Below are 23,137 nucleotides of genomic sequence, written 5' to 3'. Positions count from 1 at the left end.
TTTTCTTCCCTCATTCTCACTGTAACTTTACACTACAGTTTTAAAAGATTTGGGACATACTTGGCCAAAACCAAATTGCATCCACAAAGCAAACAACTAATTATTACTTGCTAATGTAAAAAAGATTTTCTACTTTAGTAGGTACAGATTTACTTATTTAAGCACATATTCTTTGCCTGTAACCTGCCAAAGAAACAAAGATTTGGGAAATTGATTTTATGAACAACTTGACATCATTTAGGAAGACTTTGGAAGTTCTTTTGAAGTACTGGACATCTTCAACACAAAGTTATTAAAATTGGTAGCAATGAATGAGTTAAGTCTTTCACACAAAGGCAAAAATCTCTTCTTGGTTAGATTCCTGACAAACTCCCCCAGACTCCAAAAGGTAGCACATTCCAAGTCTTGGTTTTGTGTTAGCACTGCAGTGCTAAACAGGGCTGAGACTTTCTTCCCCTCCTTGACTGGTCTGATGAGTGACGAAATCTATCATTTACCTCTTCACCTTCTCTTTAGATATGATTAAAAACAACCAACCAAACAAAAAAGAATCAAGAACCTCCCTCACGTAGTTAGTATTTTCTCCCTTCATTGTTTTGAGGTATCAACAATCAAAATCCTGCTCAGACCAATGTGAGCAAGAAAAAAGGTTGATGACCATGTATCTTAATAGAAGTTTCTGATATCCACGATAAGCCATATTGACAAAAGAAAAAACATGCCTACCCTATTAGCATTTTGTAAATATACTCCAAATTTTGATGGCTGCAAAAATGAAGACCAGAGGAACAAGTTAAAAAAAAAAAAAATATATATATATCTATATATATATATACATATAGATATATATATATATATAAACCTATCTATATCTAGGATATATAAACCTGTCTATATCTAGGATATCTCTTATATGAGCAAGAGAAGGTCCCAAATTCCTCAAAGTAAAATAACAATAAAAAAGTAAAATCTTTTTCCCTCCTGTGTCAGGGTGTACTTTAAAACTTTGTAAATAAGTGAAGGCTACCAAAAAAAAAAAAAGGGTAACAAACAGAAACTCAGATCTATTAGATGGTATCACTGTTTGAAAAATGGTATCTGTAGGAGAATACAGATCTTCAAAAACTCTTGCATCATTCCTTGAAACAGACATCATGATACCTTACCCAGAAAGTCAGCCCTGAAAGCCTGACTTCTCTTCTTGAAGCTTATTTGTCACGAGGAAATGATTTTTGAATTACTGCTTTCTCAAATGTCGGTAGTCTTTCCAGCAGCAATAGTTTAAAAGTAAGCCAAAGTTGTAGTTTAATAATGCTACAATGCTTATGTTTGAAAAACAAACAAACAAAAAACAAACAGGTGTATAAAATGAGGTTTAGTTTAAATGCCAAAAAAAATTGCAAGTGTTAATTGAAAACTCTAAAAATCAAATGACAAGTTAGGGATAGATTTATTTTAAATTTTGGTTTATTTTATTGCTTAAATATAGATTGCACAGTGTGTTCTTACATTTATTGAACTGTTTTATTACATACAGTACAGAATATATGACCATCAGAACAACAGAGAAATTAGCCCTACTCTGATTTTGGACAACAGGCTATTTCTATTTTTTGAAATTAAAAAGGAATTCATTTACTTTAAAAGTGACCCACTACCAAAAGCCATAGCTTTTCAAAATGACACCATGGGAAAGAACTCAAAGCAAAAGCTGGAATACATTTAAACTGGATACCAAAGTATAAACACTGTGACACTACTCAATGTGTTGCAGATAATACAGGGCCAGTATGCATATGGAGGTTCTAAGTTCTGCAACGTGTGTCAAGAACATAAAGAGGTAAGTGAAACAAAGCAACATTATTGTAAAACAGCATTCTTGATTCATTTGGTTTTATTCATCATCATCATACTAAAATAGCTTTCAAAACAATACATTTTACAGTGACTCCCATCTTCCAGCTGCCTAAAATGGCCAGAGTGAACCAGTTATCAACTTACAGACTCCCTGAATTTCCAGAAAGGAAGAAATTAAATATCATGTGAACACAGAGTGTTACAAGCTCTTCAGTCCCTGCACAATACCTGCACAACACCTGCATTTCCCAAACAAAGCTAGATTGAACACTGAAAACATGGAAACCTATGATGTGCATAAATGATACTTCATAAACAGAATAGAAAATGAAATGCTGAAGTCAGTTATTTTCACATGCAGCATTCATGCAACAGAATTCAATCACTGAAACAATCCTGTATTTACAGCACAGTCTGCATACTGCAAGAGTGCAAACAGAAGTACATTCTTTATTTCTGATTCTTTAGACTTTTTTTTTTTGTACAAAAGTGCACAGTGTTATTCTTAAAAATGACAGAGTGGATAAGTGTTTTACATTGTAACTCTAGGTAAGATTTACTCTTTAAAAAATTACACTCTTCATATAGGCCAAAAAACTATTACATTTTACCGTTAAAAAAAAAAAAAAAAAAAAAAAAAGTGAAAACTAAAAGCTAGAGTGACAACGAGTCCTAATTATGTGTAGACTGTGGTCTGATCAGGCTGATACGCTGCAGCAGTAAAAATCACAACGGAATGCTGTAGATAAGGGGCTGTTTCGTCATCCACTAACAGCTGTGATATCACTGTTAAACTGAAAAGAAGGTCTCAATTACCTTTTGAGTTTTGCGAATGCTTTCTGAAAGTATCAGCATGTTATCTCATAGGTTTAAGTAGCTGAAATTTTGCTGTTGTCACATTAGACTTTTAAGAGTAGTCTAGTGGAATGCTTACTGTACTACAGTTCAAAAACCTATAAATCTGTTTTATGTAGTTTTTTGCAAATACCCCTAACAGTCAGCAAATTAGCTGGCCTACTTGACAAAAAAAATAACCATTCAGCTCGTAGACTTATGCTATCATACATTAATTTAGATTGGGACTTCTGAAGGTCATCTAATCAAGCCCCTGCTCAAAGCAGGGCTAACCAAAGTTAGATCACTTTGTTTGTGGCCTGATTGTTGTATAAATGCTGGCTACTTCAAATGTCTGACATTTGAGAACGTTCATTCATGTTTGTGTTGCTTCAGATTCAGATAGAGTAAGGGACTTCAAGCTTGCGATTCACAGCATCAACTATTCCTGCTTTTTTCTTTTAACCTGCAGAATTTAGTGAGTCAAAGACAGCCTTGACAATTATCATCAAAAGCTCAATGATTTACTGTATCGGTTTTATTTTATTTACATCTGAATAGTATACTCAGATACATAAACCTATGAAAGTCAGCACATTTTCCACATATCTAGAAAGATCTGAGAAATGAAACAAAACCAGACAAACAGATGCATCTCTAAAAAAATGCTTTTGCTTGAAAAGACATGTAACAAATTCCTGGTCTTTAAACAGTTTCATCCATTTTTCTTTCAATTTCTAAAATATTATTATAAAAGCTGTAATAAATGTCAGAGAAATATCCCATAGAATATAATTGTAGTTTCTGTATTTATGATTTAAAATGCCCAGTTTATTTTTTTGCTATACTAAATATATTTCTCATGTATTTATACTAAAACAGAGTAAAATACTACTGCATTTTGAAAAGTACAGTCTGTAAACTATACACTTTAAGACATGAAAAATATTGCACAATTCAGTGTTTCAAGAGGAGATTTCTCCTCTCTTACGTAAAGCAGTAGCTCTCAGCAAGAAACACGGGACATATACTGGAGCATATTTAGAGTATATATCTAAAAAGCACATTGTGTTATGCATTAAAACTACTTAACATGTGTCCATTCTTTCATTTATTGTACTTGAACACATGTAAGGTATTTTTTTTTATCCATTTATTCCAAAATAAACAAGTTAACTAACTGTAACAGCAGGAACAAAAGGGAGCTAGGCCAGCACTCCACTGTTACATATATTAAGATTAAGCAAGCCAAAAGCATTTAGATAGGAGGAGGAGAGGAAAAAAATAAAAAAGAAAAACTTTATAAGGTTCTTCAATTACATTGACTCAAATCAAAGGATTCACAGAAATACAGATTCCTAGAATAACTCAAATATTCATATACATGGCAACATATGTTATGTATCTGACTTGTACATATACTGAAACATGAAAATGAAGAAACGTTAAATGAAAACCTAACTTAAAATATATTACAGAAAAAAAATAGCACAGATTCAAGAGTTTGGCTAAAGTAATCTGGTTTTGGCTCATATTCATTATTATTTTAAATTTAGCTTAAATGAAAAACAATAAAATTTGAAAACTCATCTTGCTCTTTCTATTGTACTCTACTCTAAATAATTTCCAGCAGACTTCAGAAGACACTTAATACACACAAAGATCTGGAAACTTCATCTCATAGACTGGAACAGATTGGTAATGAGCATGTCCAGCAGTAACGGTCATTGTTCCCGAGGGGCTAGGTGGAGGACTGTGTGAAAGAACAATCAGTATATATATAATTATACAGATAGTGTTTTTTTTCTATTAACTTTATACGCTAATATTTAAGAAACAAAAATGATCTATTTTTTTTTCCCTCAGTATTTTATCCTGTTCCTGAAATTCCAATGACATTATCATGCCTCAATTTTTAATGCTACTCTTTTCTAAATAAACATATCACTGATGTTACAGAATTACAAAACTGCATTTTATTACTTAGAAATATTATTTACACTGCACCAAAGATGTGCACAAACTCCCTACAATAATGTCATGTAACACTTTGGTTGTTGAATTTCTAATTACTTTCTCAAACAAATGTAGCTCTGGGAAGACAATAATGTCCCTTAATACCACTGATATAAATAAAAATAATATAGGAACATAAGTATACAAATATTTCAAATTTGTTAAAATGCAATATAATACCATAAAAGCTCTTCATATTGCCACAGTCAGGGGGCAGTTATGTTCTCTTTGATACTCTTGAAAAATTTCAATTGAGCAATTAAACTTTGAAGAGGCATTTATACATGTAGGATTTATGCTATTGCACGGTTTCTGGATAATTTCCACTAACTAAAAGATTCAAAATAACAACAAGAAAGTCAAAGTGACTCTTTAAGACTACTGTTTTCAGATAAGTTGACTATCTTCTACCTATTACGTGTGTTTAAGAACACTGTGACATGACCACCTGAACATAATTACAATAGTTTTATAACTCATTTTTCATTCACCATATTCTTCTTGCATAAAGCCTTACCGAATGGTGAGTTCCAGTATCTGTGCAAGTCTATCGTGAAGCAAGTTTGCCTGGTGGAAAAAAAAATAATAATAATTAACTACTGCATCTTGAACAAAGCTAAAATGAATGTGACAGGCCATACTCAGTGCGTTTCACACTGCTACATGGCAAATCTAGGTAGCGTTTCCAATTTAGATTTCATTTCCCACTACTCCAAGGATTCTGAGCCCTGAAGAGACATGTGGAATTGAGTGAGCCTGCCTCAGAATGCAAGGAATTATATAGCAGATTTTGTTGTTAAAGATAGGAGTTATGTCATTATATACTTTGAATAATTAAATGTATAAATACTGCTCCATTTATCCCAGGATCAAATAGGGATGGACTGTGAATCTAGGTTTCAAAGACAGTAAGGATAACATTGAGATGAAGAGCGTATAAGATTTCCAATCCTTTCCAAATGGTGTAGGAACAACAAAAAGTATAGTTTTATAACTGGAGTAACTGGAATTTCCCAACATAGTTAATTATTATTGCAGAGACAATAGCTGAGGACAAAGTACTGAATGCTATTATTTAGCAACAACAGCAACAACGATATAATATCATAAATCATTAGCCAGCACGTCTCTATAAATGCTTATGCTAGTATCTTCACTACTATATTGCATAAACTCACTTTGGTTTCACATTGTGCTGCAATTTCTTCAAATGGTGCTTTTTGGAACTTCTCAATCACAAGACGCCTTTTTTCTTTTTCTTGTTCTTCAAGTCCATTGTTATCTTTAAAAAAACAGGATAAAATATAAATGTAATTGTGCCTATCAAGTACACGATTTAAATCTCTCAGTGTTTTGTCCTCATTTACATTGTGTTTTTAACACAAAGTGCACTGCAGAAGCAAACAAGCACTGTATTTGAAGTGATGCAACCATACCCAAACAAGCTGTCAGCTGTCACTGCTTCTAAAGCAAAATGCTGACACAATTTCATGGAGCTCGAGGATGAAAGCTGGTTTGAGGATGCCAGTTCTGCCCCTCTCTCACGATGTGCTTTAATCACTAGGAGAGTCAGCCCTATTTCTGCTACATCATCTGGACTCCAGACTGCAATTCTCACTCACTGCATCCAGGTTCAGCTTCAAGAGAAAAGAAGGGAGTATCCTCCCTCCCAGCATCATACAGACATGAAGGCAGGATTATTATTATTATTTTAATCAGAATTTGGGAAAAGTGAGTTATACCTCCACAAGCTGAGTGAACAACAGCTGGAACTTTCCAGCATCTAACAAATTAAAGTACTTCAGCAATTAGCTTTGGAAAATGGTCAGACTGAATTATTGTTTAAAATGTCTATGCTCAATCCCTGTTTTTGACAGATTTTGATGGACTGGACAACATTAATTAGTAATTACTTATAGCTGTATGAAATAAGGAAACCTTAATTCCAAGTTCTACTAGCTAGATCACTGTTCAGAAGAATCTTCCTCTAAACACACCAAATACATTTGCATCAACACACTAACTCAGAAGCTGAGTGTTTTTCAACTCTTATGTTATGTTTCCTGAATGCACTGAAGACCTAAAAATCTGTTCTTAATACGTAAAAAAAGTTTAAGTTCATTTATAAATAATCACACAACAGAATTTGAAAATCTCACATTATTTATAGCTTAGTCTGTAAGGGCAAACTTAATAGATGATAGGCACTTCCAGATGGTTTCATTCAGTCACATTAGCTTCTGAGAAGAACTCACAAAAAATATCAGAATCTCATTTCAGATATTCAGAAATAAATGGCTGAAATTTTAAATCAGTTTGCTAGCTGATGAGAAACAAATGTAGTATTTTAATTATGTTATTCTGGCAACATGTTTTCTCTAGTAATCCCACAGTAATCTAGAAGCATGCTGTTAAAGACAATTGTAATAAATCTCACCAATTGCTTTCTTCAAAGCTTCAAAGGTGATTTCTTCAGTATTATCAACCTACAGACAAAGATACAAAATGCCTTACTAGCATAAACTTTGAAAAACTGTGGAATGTAATAAATACAGAAGGCCAAAATAGCTACAAAACATGTTTTACCTTACAAGTTTCTAATAGTTTTATCAGTAGTTTCTATAGAAAACAATCCACTATTTCTTAATTCTAAAACCATTGGAATGGTTGGCAGTTCTTTGCAAGCAACTATCCTTGTATATTGAGAACTGATACTGCCAGCTCCACTTAAAGCCCGTCAGCTTATTTACTTATTACAAACCTGTTTCTAGATACCAACAACAGATCAAAATAATCACTCAGGCTGAAGTTTTCTGTCCTAAAAATCATGATTACTTATTGAGGAATTTTTTTATAAAGTGAGATCAAGGAAAACTTTCCAACTTTCTGGTCAAGATGCTCTATAACAACTAATACTTTGGAAAAGGACTTGAATTTTGGTGGAACTCTCCTTTGCGTCAGGAATACGCTGTGATGTTTCTTCTACTCTAAACCTCAGTATTGATTCTTAGACATTTGTTGAGAGTAATAAAACCTCTTTCCTGAGACTAGTTGAACTACCAGGAATGTGATACTAAAATAAGAGTTGGTGGTTGAGGGTAGAGTGGAAAATTTAATGCACTAGACTAACTTTGTACCAGTATGGACTCCAAGAAATTTGGTGTTTATGTTGTAAGCACTGGAGCTAAAGGGCTCTTCAAAACAAACTATGTCTGATGCACTGAGAAAATCTGTTAATTTACCAATATTGATACCCATTTGCTTCTGTAAATGTAATTCATTAGGTATTGCACAGGGCTGCAAAATTGCCAAAAGTGCATGAACATTTCTCTGCAGAGCTCTGTCTCTTGGATCTTTGTACTTCATTTCTTTACAAAGTGTTTCTGTATCAACAAGTCTTTTTTACAGTGAAACCACTGCAATAATGTTAGAGAAGAATGCTTTGACAGGAGAACAGTGTACAGCTGAATATAACATGTTTTCTCAGCTTAGCCTACGTAATTTAAACTCTTCAAAACTATGTGTAAATATTCAGCAGCTGTATTTTTCCTTATAAACTCTAATTGTTTATAATATTCTAATATAACTTAAGATGAACGATCTGTAAGGTATCGAGATGTTGTATCATCCAGTTCAGAAGACTCTTTGAATTCTGTTTGTTAATTCAATGACTTGATCCACTGTAAATGAAAAAGCCCTAACAAATAGCAGCTTTGCTTTTATATCAAGCATTATTTGAGGAAGTGCAGCTGTAAATGATACTTTTCTAACAAATTTTACTGCAGTAGCATTGTATTCTCTACCTCTAAATACATTAATAAATATCAAAAATTAAACAAAATAATAATCAGCAAAAAATAATCAGCAAAAATGAATAAACAGCAAAATCTCCTTTTAGTCAAATATTCGTTCATAGTACTGGAGACAGAGTACTCAGGTTTTGAAATAATCACCTTTTATATGATTTATATTTGGTAAATATTGTTTACTGTACCTTTCAGATTTCTTATTAACAGCTGTAATGCTTTCTGATATCAGCTAGCATTATATCTGGCTACAGGACCAGCTGCTTTCGCAAATGCTTTCCACTTAGAAAAGGAGATACCTACAGTAGAGTCCATCTTCCTAAACGGGATTCACTAACAGCCTTGTCACAGTGAGAAACTTGAATTGTGCTGACAATTGTGTTTGTGCTGTATATTATAATAGGTATTTTAAGGATAAACAGTCTTCACACAGTCCTCAGAGGGTGTTGAAACAATACCCTCTATCATCGATACTAAAGTTTAAATGAAAAAAAGGTACTTTATCCTCTCAATCATAAAGCTTTTTTTTCTACTTTTCCTTATTGTTTATGTGTTGTGTAAGTTAGGGATATTACAGGTACTAATTTACAGAGCAAGAGACTCAGATTTAACACCCTCATGGACTTTTTTCCCTGCTCTTAAGCTACAACCAGCGTGCCATCTTATGTTGCAGGTGGCCAAAAATAGCCACTATAATGGAACAATAATTAGCAAAAAAAATTACAGAGCACCATTACAGAAGGAAGTTTTGCAAATGAATTAGATATCAAGGTGTCATCAGCAAACCATTTTCCCCTCTGCATGATTAAAAAAAAAGGAAAGACAATGTTAAGCGATTAAAGGAAGGATTCATTTCACGTCTTTCTGATGAATAAGATTCTTGTTTTTAGAAGATAAAAACAGTAATTCATCATCCAAGACACTGTACTGCATTCAACTGAGAATGCAAAGATTTTAATTCATCTGAAACTGCTATATCCTGTTCCATAAACGGCTACAGATCAGTGTTTAAAATAACTTAATCACTTGAAATCTGGAATGAGACTTTCTCTCACTCCATTTTATATTCAAGAGAGAATTCTTCAATCATATATAACACCTGAAATTTAAAGGAATATCATTCCTATTAGCAATATAGACTTTCTTCAGAAAGCTAACAATTGTGATGATCTTGCTTATTTTGAATTTTGTTTGTTTCTCCTGAACTTTTATCTAGTTTATCCATATCCTTGTTAAAGCAGAAGTGAACACAGAATATCATCTGAGGTATCAACAGCACAAAGGAATAATAAAGATGTAAAACACAATCACTTCTGTCAGTTAATTCTAAAACATGACTTGCTCCTTTGCAATGGCAATAACATAATACCACATTTTTTAAAATTAATATTCAGCTTGACTCTGTCCACAGATGCTGTTTCAAGTTCCTATCTGTTATTTTTTCTCTTTAAGACACCAATGTTAGGATTCATCTGCAGGCTCAAACACCTCAATTACAACAGCAAATCTTTGTAGCCAGAAGAAATCTGGTTCATAAGAAAAAATAATAATAATAAAAAAATCAGCAGAGCTTTGAGAAAGATTCGCTGGAAAGAAATGGAAATTTATTTTAAGAAACACTTCAAATGAGGTGTCAAAAGATGTGGGATGATTTTAATTATAACATAGTTTTCATGAGAGGTAATTAGCATCAGCTCTTGTACCCTACACATGAACCTTTTGTTTCTACCTTTTCCTGTGCATGATTCTGTAACACTGTGGTGTAAGGAGACTGCCTGGTCTTCACCTACCCCTCTCAAAGACATTCTTAAATCTGTCAGATCCATGTTGAAAATGACCACCCTCAGGGCTACTTCAAATGATGCAGGAATAAACATGCAGTAAGTTTATTTAAATAATGCAAAGAAAATATTTTACTTAGAATATTTACTAATAAAATATTAGTAGTCTGGCATATTTATATATTGCTATCCCATACTCTGCAGTACTATTTGTAAAAATTGTAATGAAAAAATTATTCACATTTTCATACAGTGAGATCAGTATCAGTGTGTTTGACAACACACTTCTGCAAGTACAGGAATTAGAAAAAAAAACATCACAAAAACATTAAATATTGCTAGAATGATTAAATAATAGAATTTCTGGGAAAACTTCATTTGAAGGTTGTTCCTCTCACCCTTACCTCCCCACCAATGCTGAAAATGCTGCCTTAAAATATCCTGTGATTTCCATACCTTGTCCTCCGTGTTGTTGCCAGGTAGAATATCCACCTGAATAGATACCGTGTCCACAATGCTCTTTCTCCTGGAGAGTCTGTCCTCATCTATGAAAACAACAAAACAAAACCAACAACATAGCTCACTTTACAATTATTCATGTTTCAGCTGTTATACGAATTTCTGCACATCAGATAGTTTTGTTCCTGTATGTCTATTTAACCCTAGATCACTAAATAAGTAGCATAGCACGTCATGATATACTGCTGCAGAGTAATTTAGAAAAGCCTAATCATTTTTTTTCTTGGCTGTGAAATTGAAATGTTAAGGCCTCAATTTGAAGGTATTTTGAAACAGAAAAGGGCTTCTTGGAAGATGACTCACTGACAAGAGAAAATAAAGATTTCTGAATGGAAATGAACTACAAACCTTCCTTATTCTTGTTGCTAGAAATAACACACTCAGCAAGTCTAAAATCTTTGCTTCTTACTTTCTACAAACATTAGCAAGTCCAACTGCCCTAAAAGCTGTCAGACTAAGTCCAACTATGCTGATACTAAAAGGAACATAATTTTATTAATGCAGAAGCAGATAATGATCGAATGATCCATCACTAGATGGATTTTCTTTTTGTGATTGCATTCCTGAAGCAAAACACCAATAATCATTTCTCATTTTGACGTTTAATATAGGAATGTAAGATAAGAAACACCAAAAATACATTTAAAGACACATCACGAGGAACCTCTAACAAACGGAGACAAGAATAGCTTAACTTTCATGCATCTCATTTACAAAACCATGAATTGCAGTCACATTTTAGATTTTAGCTGAGATAAAGACATTGGGAAGTGGCCATTACTATTACAGACTTCTATGTACTGGGTTCGAAGCATCTACAGGCACTTGATGGTAAAATAAGGAGAAAGGCAGCAGAATTCCCCCGTGGGATGGTAATTTATGTTCGTTCCTTCACATTCTTTGTTTAAACCACTTCTAGCAAAGGGCTTTTGCAGTGCAAATATCATGAAAAGAGTTCATTCATAGCTGAATGTACTTGGCTTTTATAAATCAAGAAATAACTTTCAGAACAGTCATATAAATGAAATGCCATTTTCAGATCAAGAGGCAGTGGAAGAACAAGTGTAGTGAAAAACACCTGAAGCTTAGCAATCTTTGCCAAGTTCTCTGAGCATTTGAAGTGGCATTTTGAAGGATTTACTAAGTTTTAATCCCTGCTGGCTCACTGGTACACAACTCAACACACACAGAGAAGAGCACCCGTAAGCAGTCAAGGGTAAACACAAGACAAATGTATGTCTTTGCTGCCATCTTGCTGCTCTCTCTGAAAGTGCTCTTCCTATGGGCTGTGTTAACTTTTGTCCTCCAAAGAAAAATTTCTGGAAAAACTGCATACAAGCAGAGCTTTCCAAGTTTCATTTTTTTCCTTGTTATTACACAGCAGAAGCAAAGTTTATTCCTCTATGAACCTAGATGATTTCCAAAAATCATTATTTTACTAATTGTTTCACCATCTTGAGTACTCTCTCTCCGGCCTTTTCCTTTCTCATTTTTTATGATACAAAAGTTATCTCCTGAAGATTCTGAGCTACACACGATGTTGATTCATCCTGTTTATAACATCAGACTAAGGCCTATACATCTTACCCAAAACGCCTTTCTTGAGCTCAGTGTGGAGAAACCACTACCTGAAGCACGGGACTGGAGGTATAACAGTGCGGAGTGCAGCAAACATTTTTGCTGAGAGGAAATAAAGTAACCTTGTCTACTGTATTTTTCATCTCTTTCACAAGTGACTAGAAATTTAACATATATGCTTACCAAGGTAACTATTAAAGTGAAATAGAGATTTCCAAATCAATATGCTAGGTGCTCTATCTTCATCATTCAATTTACAATATGCGCTTAGAATGTACTTCTATTCAATCACTGTAAAAACAAAGAATCCAGAATCTACGTAGTTCAATCAATATTATTTGGAAGGTAGCAGATAAAAATTTTCATCAAAACACAGTATTATGCAGCCAGACATTTCTTCTTTGTGATTTCTTGTTTTGAAGAGTGTGACATTGGAAGTTTAGAGCCCGATCCTGAACTGTGCTGCCAGCTGCATCCATGCAGATGCCCAGAAGTACTTGTTCAGGAACTTTCTTTTCCTCAGGGATACAAAAAAATCGATTTTGCACTCTGCCACAGTAATACTGGCAACAGGGTGTATGTGCAAGGAATAAAAACAAACCGTGCACCTACAGAGAGAATTTATTCTTGGTTTACAGAACAGAATCTACCCTATGCTGAATTCACCATGCTACTGGGTAAAGCTAAAGAGAAGATTAAAGCATGAAAATGTGTGGTAAAATCTTTATTTAACTTAACATAGCTCAAGTTGAAATTAAATTGAGTTAAAGGAATGAATTAGAAGTTGAAATAAACAGAATTGATTGAAAGCAAAAGTGTTGAGTGCTTTATTTACTCATCTTTGTATTTCATTAATAAAACCCTCAGTTTTGTAGTTTACCACAGACTTAGAGTAAGATGAATCATCATTCTGACAGCTTCTTCCAACTTTCAAGCAAGATCTTGTAATTTCACTCAAAGAGGTAATTAGTACCATCACAAAGAAGGACACCTACCGCCCTACCACCTTCAGGGCACAAGAATAGGAAGCTACCGTAATTTCGAGTTCTAAATTGAGAATAAGCACAAAAGCAGACCTTGCAGCTGCAAACACTGCTACAGGTATATGAGGAAGGAGATAAACAAAAAAAAGCAGAATGACACACTAAGTACAAGACAATTTCTGGCCTATTTGTCTAAAAGCTTTCTAAAAGCACTTTTTTTTTTTGGACTGGGAACATCCTATCCACGCACACCACAGCTAGAAGGGAGAGCGGGATGTCCTACAACTCATTTTTACCTTTTGACTTGTGTCTGCATTTATGTTTTTTTTTACCTAATGGAAATAGAGCTAAATTAAAACATTTACATATATATATGTGTGCATTTAAGTATCAGCTTCCCCTTTGTACCCCTGCAACACCTCCCCACACCCACCAATAAATAACAAGAACAAAAAGTATGTCTGATAGGAAGCACCAAAAATTAGCAGGCAAACAGGGAGGGAAAGGATGATGATTCTCTCTATATGTCACTGTTAAATATTAATATTTAAATATACTTAAAACATTTAAGATGAAAAATTTTACTAGCTTTTCCAGTTCAACAGTAACTTTCATGGGAATATGTAAAAAAATGATTTATCTTTTACTAAAATCATTGACATACTTTGAAACCCTGTATTGTAGCTTTATAGTATAATGGTAGAAATGAAACATTTTATTTAAGTCAAAATGAAAAGCTTTGGGTTTCCAAAATATTCACTTTGGCCTTGATTTAGTTCAGTGAAAACCTTGAAAGTGCAATATTCCACAGGATCAATGCTTAATGATTCTAATTGGGCATAATAATAGACATGAAATCAGTATTGGTTACAGTTCTATGCAAAACATTATGACAAGCAAACAAAACAAACCCATTTGATTCACACACGCTAACATTTATCATTAAATACAAGCATTTCTCATCACCCAAGCAGCAGTTAAGCAGGTATTACTTTCCACCTGAACTCACTTAACCCTTCTTGATGTCAGAACGTACATAAATTGCTGTGTAGAAATGCATTTTAAGAAAGTATCCAAGTAAATCCTAGCAAGGTCAATTAGCTACAAATGCATCTTATTTTCTAGAAGAAGCTTGACGTAATTCCCAACGTAATTTTCCAACCAGGCTATCTTTCTCAGTCCATTCTCACTCACTCAAAAAACAGAAAAAGATGAAAACGTAACATTTCATTACTTGGTACCTACCTCTTCTGCCAATGCTAAAATACAATGTTAACTGGTTTTTTTTTGGATTCAAAAAGAAATAATCTAAACAGTACGGTGACCTTTCCCTTTTTTAGAAGATACCCAGCAAGGAGAGAAAACAGACATTTCCGCTGTGTCTCTAAATGTATTGCAAGTTTGCTTGATAATACTTGGGGCAAAACCGCATCAGCTGTTCTCCTTCCCTCTATCCCAAAAGATTCAGCAAATGCGTCATTGTCTTTGAATGTAGGTGAACCATTCTGCAAGCATGATCTAATATTCACTGTCCATATGTACTATGTTTAATCTATAGAATATAGGGATCATTTTCTTGCTAGGTACTTTTATTTTGAAAAAAAAAAAAAAAAAAAAAAAAAACATGCTTCAGACTGGAACAGCCCCATTATAGTTAAACACAGCCACAAAAACAGTTAAACACAGCCACAAAACACACATGGCTAGTAAAGCAAATTCTTAAACAATTTTTCCATATGTTCCTCAACAGGATTTTGAAAAAAATATTAAAAGCAGAAAACCAAGAATGTCAAATACTAGGTAGCTGCTTATGCACTATTCTCACATCCTGGGTAGGAAGCACAAACTAGCACTGATCTTCCTCAGGCATACTTTCATTGTGTTACCTGACACTAGGTTAGCAATAAAATAACATCTTCTCATTAAGAACTTGTCTAAGGTCAAGAGCTCATGTCAGCAGAAAGCCAGATGGCAAAAGGATGGCTTCTGTTCCATTCAGTGACTGCATAAAAAGGATCAAGAATGCTGATTTTCACAGTCCTTCCTCACCTGCTATCTCAAGTTAATACAGAAATAATCAGCAGCATTATTATAGGTATTATTTTGAAAGTAAAACAATTTCTTTTAAGAGTTGAAGTGGGCTCAAGTACTTTGTGCTTCACCTCCTGAATTTAATGAAAAAATGTTAAAAGGACACAAAGTTGAAATATCTTTGCACTAACAGAGCAGCTCATGAGAATAAAAGAATCTCAGGAAAACAAAATTATACCATAATCAAATTTTGTTGCCAAGCAGTGACACTACATTTATTTGATGTGCTGACAGACAACACATTAAGAAAGCATTCCTAATAAGTGGTACTTAGCTGTTTTGCCACTTATCACCACTTACCTGTTACCTGGGGTACATAAGGAACTGACAATCTTTCCACACTGTATCCACTGCCGCCTAATGATTCTGCAATCTTGTTTGTCAGGAAAAATAAATTTTTTTCATGCTTCTCTAACGATATTGGAAGACTGTTAAAATATATATTTGAAGTTATTATCTACCAATAGAGATTTGTTCATTAAGTAAAATATTTTCCATTGTCTGCAAGCAACCAAAAAGGGTCAACAGTGATGATTTGACAGAAATAAAGTGTGCTCAGTTATTCATGAATAAATATATACCCTGTAACGCGTGAAATGAATCTCTCTGCAATATTTTAAATTACCTTAACAATTTTTGGTTACATGAAACAAGTTCCTGTACTGTGATACATCTTGAGAGAATATGGTCTCTGTTAAATAGAATGAACTGCAGAGCAATAGTATTTGCCATTTGCCAGCAATGTGTCCTTGCCCTAAAAAAAGCTAACGGTATCTTGGGCTGCATTAGGAGGAATTTTGCCTGCAGCTTGAGCACGGTGATCCTTCCCCTCTCCTCAGCATAGGTAAAGCCACATCTGGAGTGTCCAGTGCTGTGCTCCCAAGTACAAAACAGACTGGAGAGCCTCCAAAGATTATTAAGGAACTAGAGCACCTCTCCTATGAGAAATGGCTGAGACAGCTGCAACTCTTCAGCCTGGAGAAGGTGCAGGGGAGGATCTCATCAATACATATGAATACCTGAAGGGAGTGAGAGAACCTGAAGAGCACAGAGAACCAGGCTGTTTTCAGTGCTGCCTCTTATTCTGGCACTGGGCACAAACTGAACGCAGGAGGTTCCACCTGAACCTAAGGGAATACTTCTTTACTGTGAGCGTGGTCTGACACATATAAGGTCTGACACAGGCTGCCCAGAAAGGTTGTATCATCTCCATCTTTGGAGATGCTCAAAAGCCATCGGGATGTAGTCCTGGGCAGTCTGCTCTAGGTGGCCCTGCTTCAGCAGGGTTTGGACCAGGTGACCTGCAAAGGTCCCTTCCAACCTCACCCATTCTGCAATTCTGTGGAAATTAATTTTGCTACATTAACACTTATACCTGCATCACATGGTGCTTGGTGTAACTACCTCTGACCACAATAAAAGAAGTCTAAAATGAGATTATTTTTTTCATATAGCCTTCTAATGATTGAATTTTTCTGCTTATCCTAAACACTATTTAACACGGTATTTTTCACATACACATTTCAATGATGTGCAATTTTTAATAGTAAAAGAGGTGTTTTACTGTTCATTAACTTATATTCTATATCTACTTACTTGCATTTGTCTTTGAAAATTGTTTCTGGCAGAAAATAAGGTGCTTCCAGACTTCTAGTTTCAATGACCTGAAAAAAGCCAAGACAAATAGCATGAATGGAGTAGTTCCACATCTAACATATCCAGTGACTAAGCTGCTTGAATAGGTTTACTGTAGCAGATTATTCAGTCCCTCACTAATATTTACCTCATCAAAATTGAGGCCTTTAGAATTTTCTCTTAACCATAGAAAGAATTGTGGCACTCACCCTTTTAGACATAAAATCAGGTTCTCATGGTCTTGTTTACATCAGCACTGTTTTATCAAAGCCAGTGAGGCTGTAAAGTCTTACACCAGATGGCAGTTTAGCTCGTTATATATGGTAGCACAAACAAAAATGCTATACGGTGAGAGAAGAATTCTGTGCATACGTTTAAGATTCAGCAAGCAAGATGGAAGATGGTAAGATGACAGAAGGCAAAGAACAATGTTGGCGAATAAAAACACAGAGATCAAGAACACAAGCAATTACTTGACAGAATATATTTCCTTACCCAATAGGATGTTTACTACACACTAAATGACTTTTGTTACTTAATTACATGTTACCTTGCTGACATGCTGACAGAAGGCAGGGACTGCAATCATCTGACTCAGAAAGTTTAGATACGCTGCAACCAATGCCATGACACCGCAACGATTAAACATTGGTAGATTATCCTCATTGATGATGGCAATGTCCTGAAATGTAAAAGACAGCATGACATCCTCCAGAGTTAACAGGCTGTCCCAGATGCATGGAAGTCATTAGTACTAGTAACACTAGCTGACTTACGATTACTATCTGGTATTACTTGGCATTTAATACCTTTCACCTCACAATCCTAGTCTTAGATCCTGAGGGATCTAACCCCTATGAATAGAAATAAATCTACTAAACTCAAACTGCCGTTTCTCAGAAAGAATACACCGTAATAATGACCTGTATCTCTGTGCAATTTCCAGAAGGACTACCTGCTGATCAGGAAAATTAGGAACAGTATTTTAAAAATAGAAATCATCCTTGTGAGTCACGGATACAATAGCATAAAGGGAATTATTTAATGTTTATTAGCATTTCTACAGTTTTCCAGATGGTATTATTTTTGCTCTAGTCAAACTCCTATAATCATTTTCATCAAGTGAAGATCGGGTTCAGTGACATTTTAAAACTAAGGATGCACTCTGCATTTCAGAAGTTTCACAATGCAGGTGCACATAAAAGAGTAAAGCTAGTGACAAGAGAATGAAGTGAGAACACAGTATGCAATCTTATCGAATTTTCATGGCATATACAATATTTTTTGCAATGCTTTGATTTTAGATAAATAGATAAAGCTATTTTTTAAGTTTCACTGAAGACTGGATGCCAGAATGAGTGATACTATAAAATAAATATTAAAGAGTAAAGCCTCTCAACACTGATATAGTTTTAGTATGGATGAGAGTATAGCCTGCTTTGACACAAGTTTCCAGTCAATTAACCAAAAGCTTTCTTCCAAGGTGAAGACATATATGAGGTTATAAAAACAGCTTCTCAATCTGTTAATGAATATAAAAGTGGTTGCAGGGAATGTTTTAACAGATTTTTTACATCTGCTAAATTTGATGAAGAGAACACGCTGTAGAAGTTTTTAAAAAATCTGATTAGTTGAAGCTTCCATGTTAATAAACATTATGTATAAAGTATACTTGCTCAATGAATTGATCATAGTAGGACTGAGTGATATGATTTCCAATCTGAGGATCAACAGGCAAAGAAAACTATTCACATCTACATTCACAAATATAAATTTAGTCAACGAACCCAACGCTGGTTCAGACTCATACCTGCAGAGCAATAGCTAATCGAATGAGGTCAATAACCACTTCTTCATTGGCCAGTTCAATTGTGGTAAGAGCTAGAGATGTATACAGCAGCTCAAAGTTCTTTTGGACATTGTCTTCTTCTTTACAGCCTAAGTAGATGTGTCTGTACAACTGCTGACCATGCTATGAAAGAAAAAGAAAGTGTCTTAAAATATTAAAATTTCAGAATAATTTGGGTTAGAAATGGTATCTAAATGTCCTCCGGCCCAATTCCCTTCTCTGACAACGTTTAATTCTGATGTCAGATCACTTTGGATATAGAATTAGAAAAAAAAATAGAAATAGGTAAGATACACACACACACAGACAAACAAGTACATGAAGACCACTAAGAAGACCACTACTTTACTACAAAGACAGCAGCTTATTTCACAACACAGTACTGTTCTACTTTCTGTGGAAGTGTAGAGAGATGGGCAAGACAATGCAGAGACCTGCACATGAATACCATACTATGTCAGACATTGACATTCATTTCTAACTGAAATATTCAGAAAAAAAAAAAAAATCCTGTTTATGAAAAAGAGAAAATTAAAAGTAGATGTTGAAACATCCTCAAGTGTATTCAAGTAACTGAGGAGCTGCAAGGGTTATCCATGTTCTCTAGTGCAGACACCAAATCTGTGCATTAAGCAGGTCTTCTTGAATAGCAAACTAAAAAAAAATCTTCTAGAAGGGGGCTGAAAGGATGGACAAGGCTCACTTACCACTGCACATATGGAGCTCTGGTGAAGAACATAGGTTATCTAATAAAAGATCCTCAAATACAAAAGTGACTCTAATTTCCCCCTGGAACTGTACTTAACCAAATTTTTGTAACAAAACCATTACTTCAACAACAAAAATAAATGAAAATGGAGACAGGCGGGTTAAGAAGCAGGTTTTGTATTCAAGACACTGCTTAAGATCACTCCAGCATTCTTAATCTGCAGAGGATACAGGTCTATTTCAGGTGACGCAGATAATTTTCAAGGTCTGAAGACTGATGCTTTATCTCTGAAGGTAATAATTCAGCTTCAGAAAGAGGAGGGCAACTGATTTTTTTTTTAACATTGTCTCTTCAAGAAGGAAGATTTCACTCAAAGGAGGGAAACATGGAGCTATTACCAGAGCAAAAAATGATGAAATAAACACAGCAAAGGTTAGATCTATAATGGACAGTGTATTTGGAAAATAAAAGTAATGAACTCATTCATTGACGAAGAAAGATGGTTACATGAAAATAAATGTATAGTGTGGACTTTTCTAGTCTATGTAGTATATTTTTTGAAGATTACAAAATGCCAGAAGCTTGACATTTCCCTAATAAGACAATGGCTATTGTTAGAATCTTTAAATGACAGAAAGAAAGTCTCCTGGCTTTGAGAAGGTAGACTGAGATTAAAAGAGCTTTGTGCCTATGTCTGGCTTAATTCCACCTGAATTTAGGTACTGAAATTCCTAAGTTTGATATACAATTGCAGTGGGTTCCCCACTTAAGATCGAACAAGCCTAGACAGTCATTCAGATCTTAATGGACTTCTGGAGGTGCTTCATCTGTCTCCTTTGATTACACAAGGAATACGGCATGAACAGACTACAGATGTAAACTGGGTATGTAAAATCAGGTTTAAGATATACACCTATAACAGTATCACAGATAATTGAGTGATGTCATTCCACAGGGATAAAGCATTTTTCCAAGACTGTATAATCTTTTCTTAACCCAATTAGAGTCTCTTTTCCTCGCCTGCCCTCTTTTTCAGATAAGAACATTAATTAATGCTAAACTGTCAACTAACTTGACTGTCAAATACTTAGTTTGGCAATGAAAATTTGTATGCTAGCAAAATCAGTATATGCAGCTTATCCAAACTGTTTGATGTAAATCCAAGGTATTGTACCGATGAATTCCAATAGAATTCATTTTTCAAAAAGATGCATCACTACTAATTGCCAGTGTTGGAGTATTCTTTGTATTTGTCTTTTTCCGACATTATTCAGAATAGGCAAATATACTGCAAGGAATAACAACCGTACTAACTTAGCAAAAACTTGTACCTTGCAAACTTACCTGAAAGCAGCACAAATAATTTGCATACTTTTATATACACATATCTAAATTAAATCAAATTAAATACCAATTATTCCAATTTTTCTATGTAGAATATTTAACAAAGATTTACTTTAATATTAACAAATGATTTATTCAGTCTATACTCTGAAGACGTGCATCTTTTATTTCATAGCTAATAGAAAACAAAAGCAATGCAGCAAAGGATAGCTGTGAGAAACTACTATCATCTCAGGCAGGTGACAGTGATAAACATTTCTAAGGCCTGCTTCCACTCACTTCAGGAATCTGTATTTTTTGTTTACAAATATACCCACACAGATAAGCTACATTCAGGAATAACAGAGCACATTAATAAGTAAATATGTTGTAGAAAGTAAAATGATTAGTATAAAGAAGTAATTTTAACCCACATAAATATCATCTAAAAAGATACATGTTTTTCTTTAGAACCAAACATATTCAGAAGTCAATTGGCACAATGTCCTCAAAAAAATAGTACCTTGTAAGGAGGTTCAATTATTCTTCAATGTTAACATTACTTCAGACGTAAGACACATTTTACCAAGGCTTTTAAAGAAGAGTTCTTAATTAAAAAGTAAAAATACAAAGAAAATCCGTACAACTGAAAGACTACTATTGTTAATTGAGTTTTTATTTTAATTGAGTTTGAACTAAAGAATTGAGAATTGAATCTGTATGAAAAGACCATACTGAGAATAAAGGAAATGCAGCACAGGGATCTAACTATAGAGAAATGTTTTCAGAATCATTGTTTAGATACACATTTCTCTAATTTCACACACTCAAGGATTTCCACCAAAGAGATAAATAACATTTTATTCCATGGAACCATCTCTGAAGTAGCTACAAGTCCTCACATTCAAGACACTAATTAGAATTAAAACCACTTGATATGATATATTCACCTTGCTGCAAAAAAAAAAAAAAAAAACAGTTGAAGAAAAGCAGATACTGGTTCAGTTACTTCATCTTCTTTCTAGATGGAAAAGTTAACTTTGTTCTATTACCTTTTTCATGAAGCTGACGTCTTGCCTTGAAATTTTGTCTCGTTTTATCTTTAGATCAGAAACATCTGGTATTATTCTACAAAGGAAACCAAGATAACGTTTCAGGAAAAAAAAAGTTGAAAGGGGAAGAGGACATGAAATAAATGAACTATTCAAACAAATCTTGGAGCAATTTCCATTTTAATTATATTTATGTTTAACAATGATATTCAGATTTCAGTTGAAGCGGCAGAACCATAAACATAATGATGACAACCACAGATATTTTTTTCCTCTATATAAAATACCATAGTCTGTTCTCTGCGGAGCAGATAATCAGTTACAAAGTCCATTAAACTTTCAGGTATTGGAGTGGTCTTTTAATGTATCATGCGTTGTTTACTTGTAAAATTATTTCCATTAATAAATGATACAGAGCACTGTGCATTTATCAAAACAGTACATTAACATTTCATATTTGGAAAAATATTTAAAAATCAAAATTACTTATCACTCAGATACTAAAGTAGAACTTCAATTAATGTAGAAGCATGGCAAACAAAGAAGAATTACCGTATCCCTCTGAGTTTTGCTCTGTTGTCATGCCGATCAATGAGATTATGCAGTATTTCCAAGACCAGCTGCCTCAGCTCAGAGTCCTCCATGAGTGAAGGAGACAACAACGGGTCCAGAAACGGGGCGGGAAGTGCATTAGTTATTGTCGTTGCTTTGTATCCTGAAGTTACCTGTTCATAGTTGAAGCTGAATATTACTATGTGTCATTATTGCACCGTGAAAATTACTTGCAGCTGTCACTCACATGTTAGCAGGCTTTGGCTGGCATCTGAGAAATGGATTCAACTGGAAGTACTGTATTAGTGCTGAAAATTTCTAACCTCACTACAGATTTGGGAGGATTTTAATACTCATGTTCAAGTGAACTCCCTCGTGTTTTATATTTCTCAGGATCCCTACTCTGTCAACACTTACAAAGCAAAAATAAAGAAACTATTTATCAAATTTATAAGAAATAACCAGAGTGAGAATTTGCAGGGCATAAAACGAAGTTAACAATTTGAGAGAGAGAGAGAGAGAGAGAGAGAGAGAGAGAGAGAGAGAGAGAGA

At 34.3% G+C, this 23,137-nt stretch overlaps 1 protein-coding gene across 7 annotated transcripts in view; it reads right to left on the bottom strand.

The window, feature by feature from the left end:
* Nucleotides 1–1,449: 1,449 nt before the first annotated feature.
* The window catches only part of EFR3A (EFR3 homolog A), an 81,752-nt gene continuing 60,064 nt past the window's right edge, over nucleotides 1,450–23,137 (bottom strand). For 6 of the 7 annotated variants that reach the window (XM_035317443.1, XM_035317445.1, XM_035317444.1 and 3 more), the window contains 11 exons: nucleotides 22,586–22,758; nucleotides 22,034–22,109; nucleotides 18,911–19,072; nucleotides 17,651–17,782; nucleotides 17,062–17,129; nucleotides 15,766–15,893; nucleotides 10,751–10,839; nucleotides 7,145–7,193; nucleotides 5,886–5,989; nucleotides 5,225–5,274; nucleotides 1,450–4,444 (listed from right to left, as the gene is read on the bottom strand). In XM_035317443.1, coding sequence (XP_035173334.1) covers nucleotides 4,339–4,444; nucleotides 5,225–5,274; nucleotides 5,886–5,989; nucleotides 7,145–7,193; nucleotides 10,751–10,839; nucleotides 15,766–15,893; nucleotides 17,062–17,129; nucleotides 17,651–17,782; nucleotides 18,911–19,072; nucleotides 22,034–22,109; nucleotides 22,586–22,758 — 1,137 coding nt within the window. In that variant the 3' untranslated portion in view covers nucleotides 1,450–4,338. The remainder of the gene's footprint in view (nucleotides 4,445–5,224; nucleotides 5,275–5,885; nucleotides 5,990–7,144; nucleotides 7,194–10,750; nucleotides 10,840–15,765; nucleotides 15,894–17,061; nucleotides 17,130–17,650; nucleotides 17,783–18,910; nucleotides 19,073–22,033; nucleotides 22,110–22,585; nucleotides 22,759–23,137) is intronic. The other variant, XM_035317442.1, reaches the window with a different exon arrangement.

Source organism: Oxyura jamaicensis, chromosome 2 (genome assembly GCF_011077185.1).
Source record: "Oxyura jamaicensis isolate SHBP4307 breed ruddy duck chromosome 2, BPBGC_Ojam_1.0, whole genome shotgun sequence".
NCBI lineage: Eukaryota > Metazoa > Chordata > Aves > Anseriformes > Anatidae > Oxyura > Oxyura jamaicensis.
This window is presented reverse-complemented; position numbering and strand designations above follow the sequence as displayed.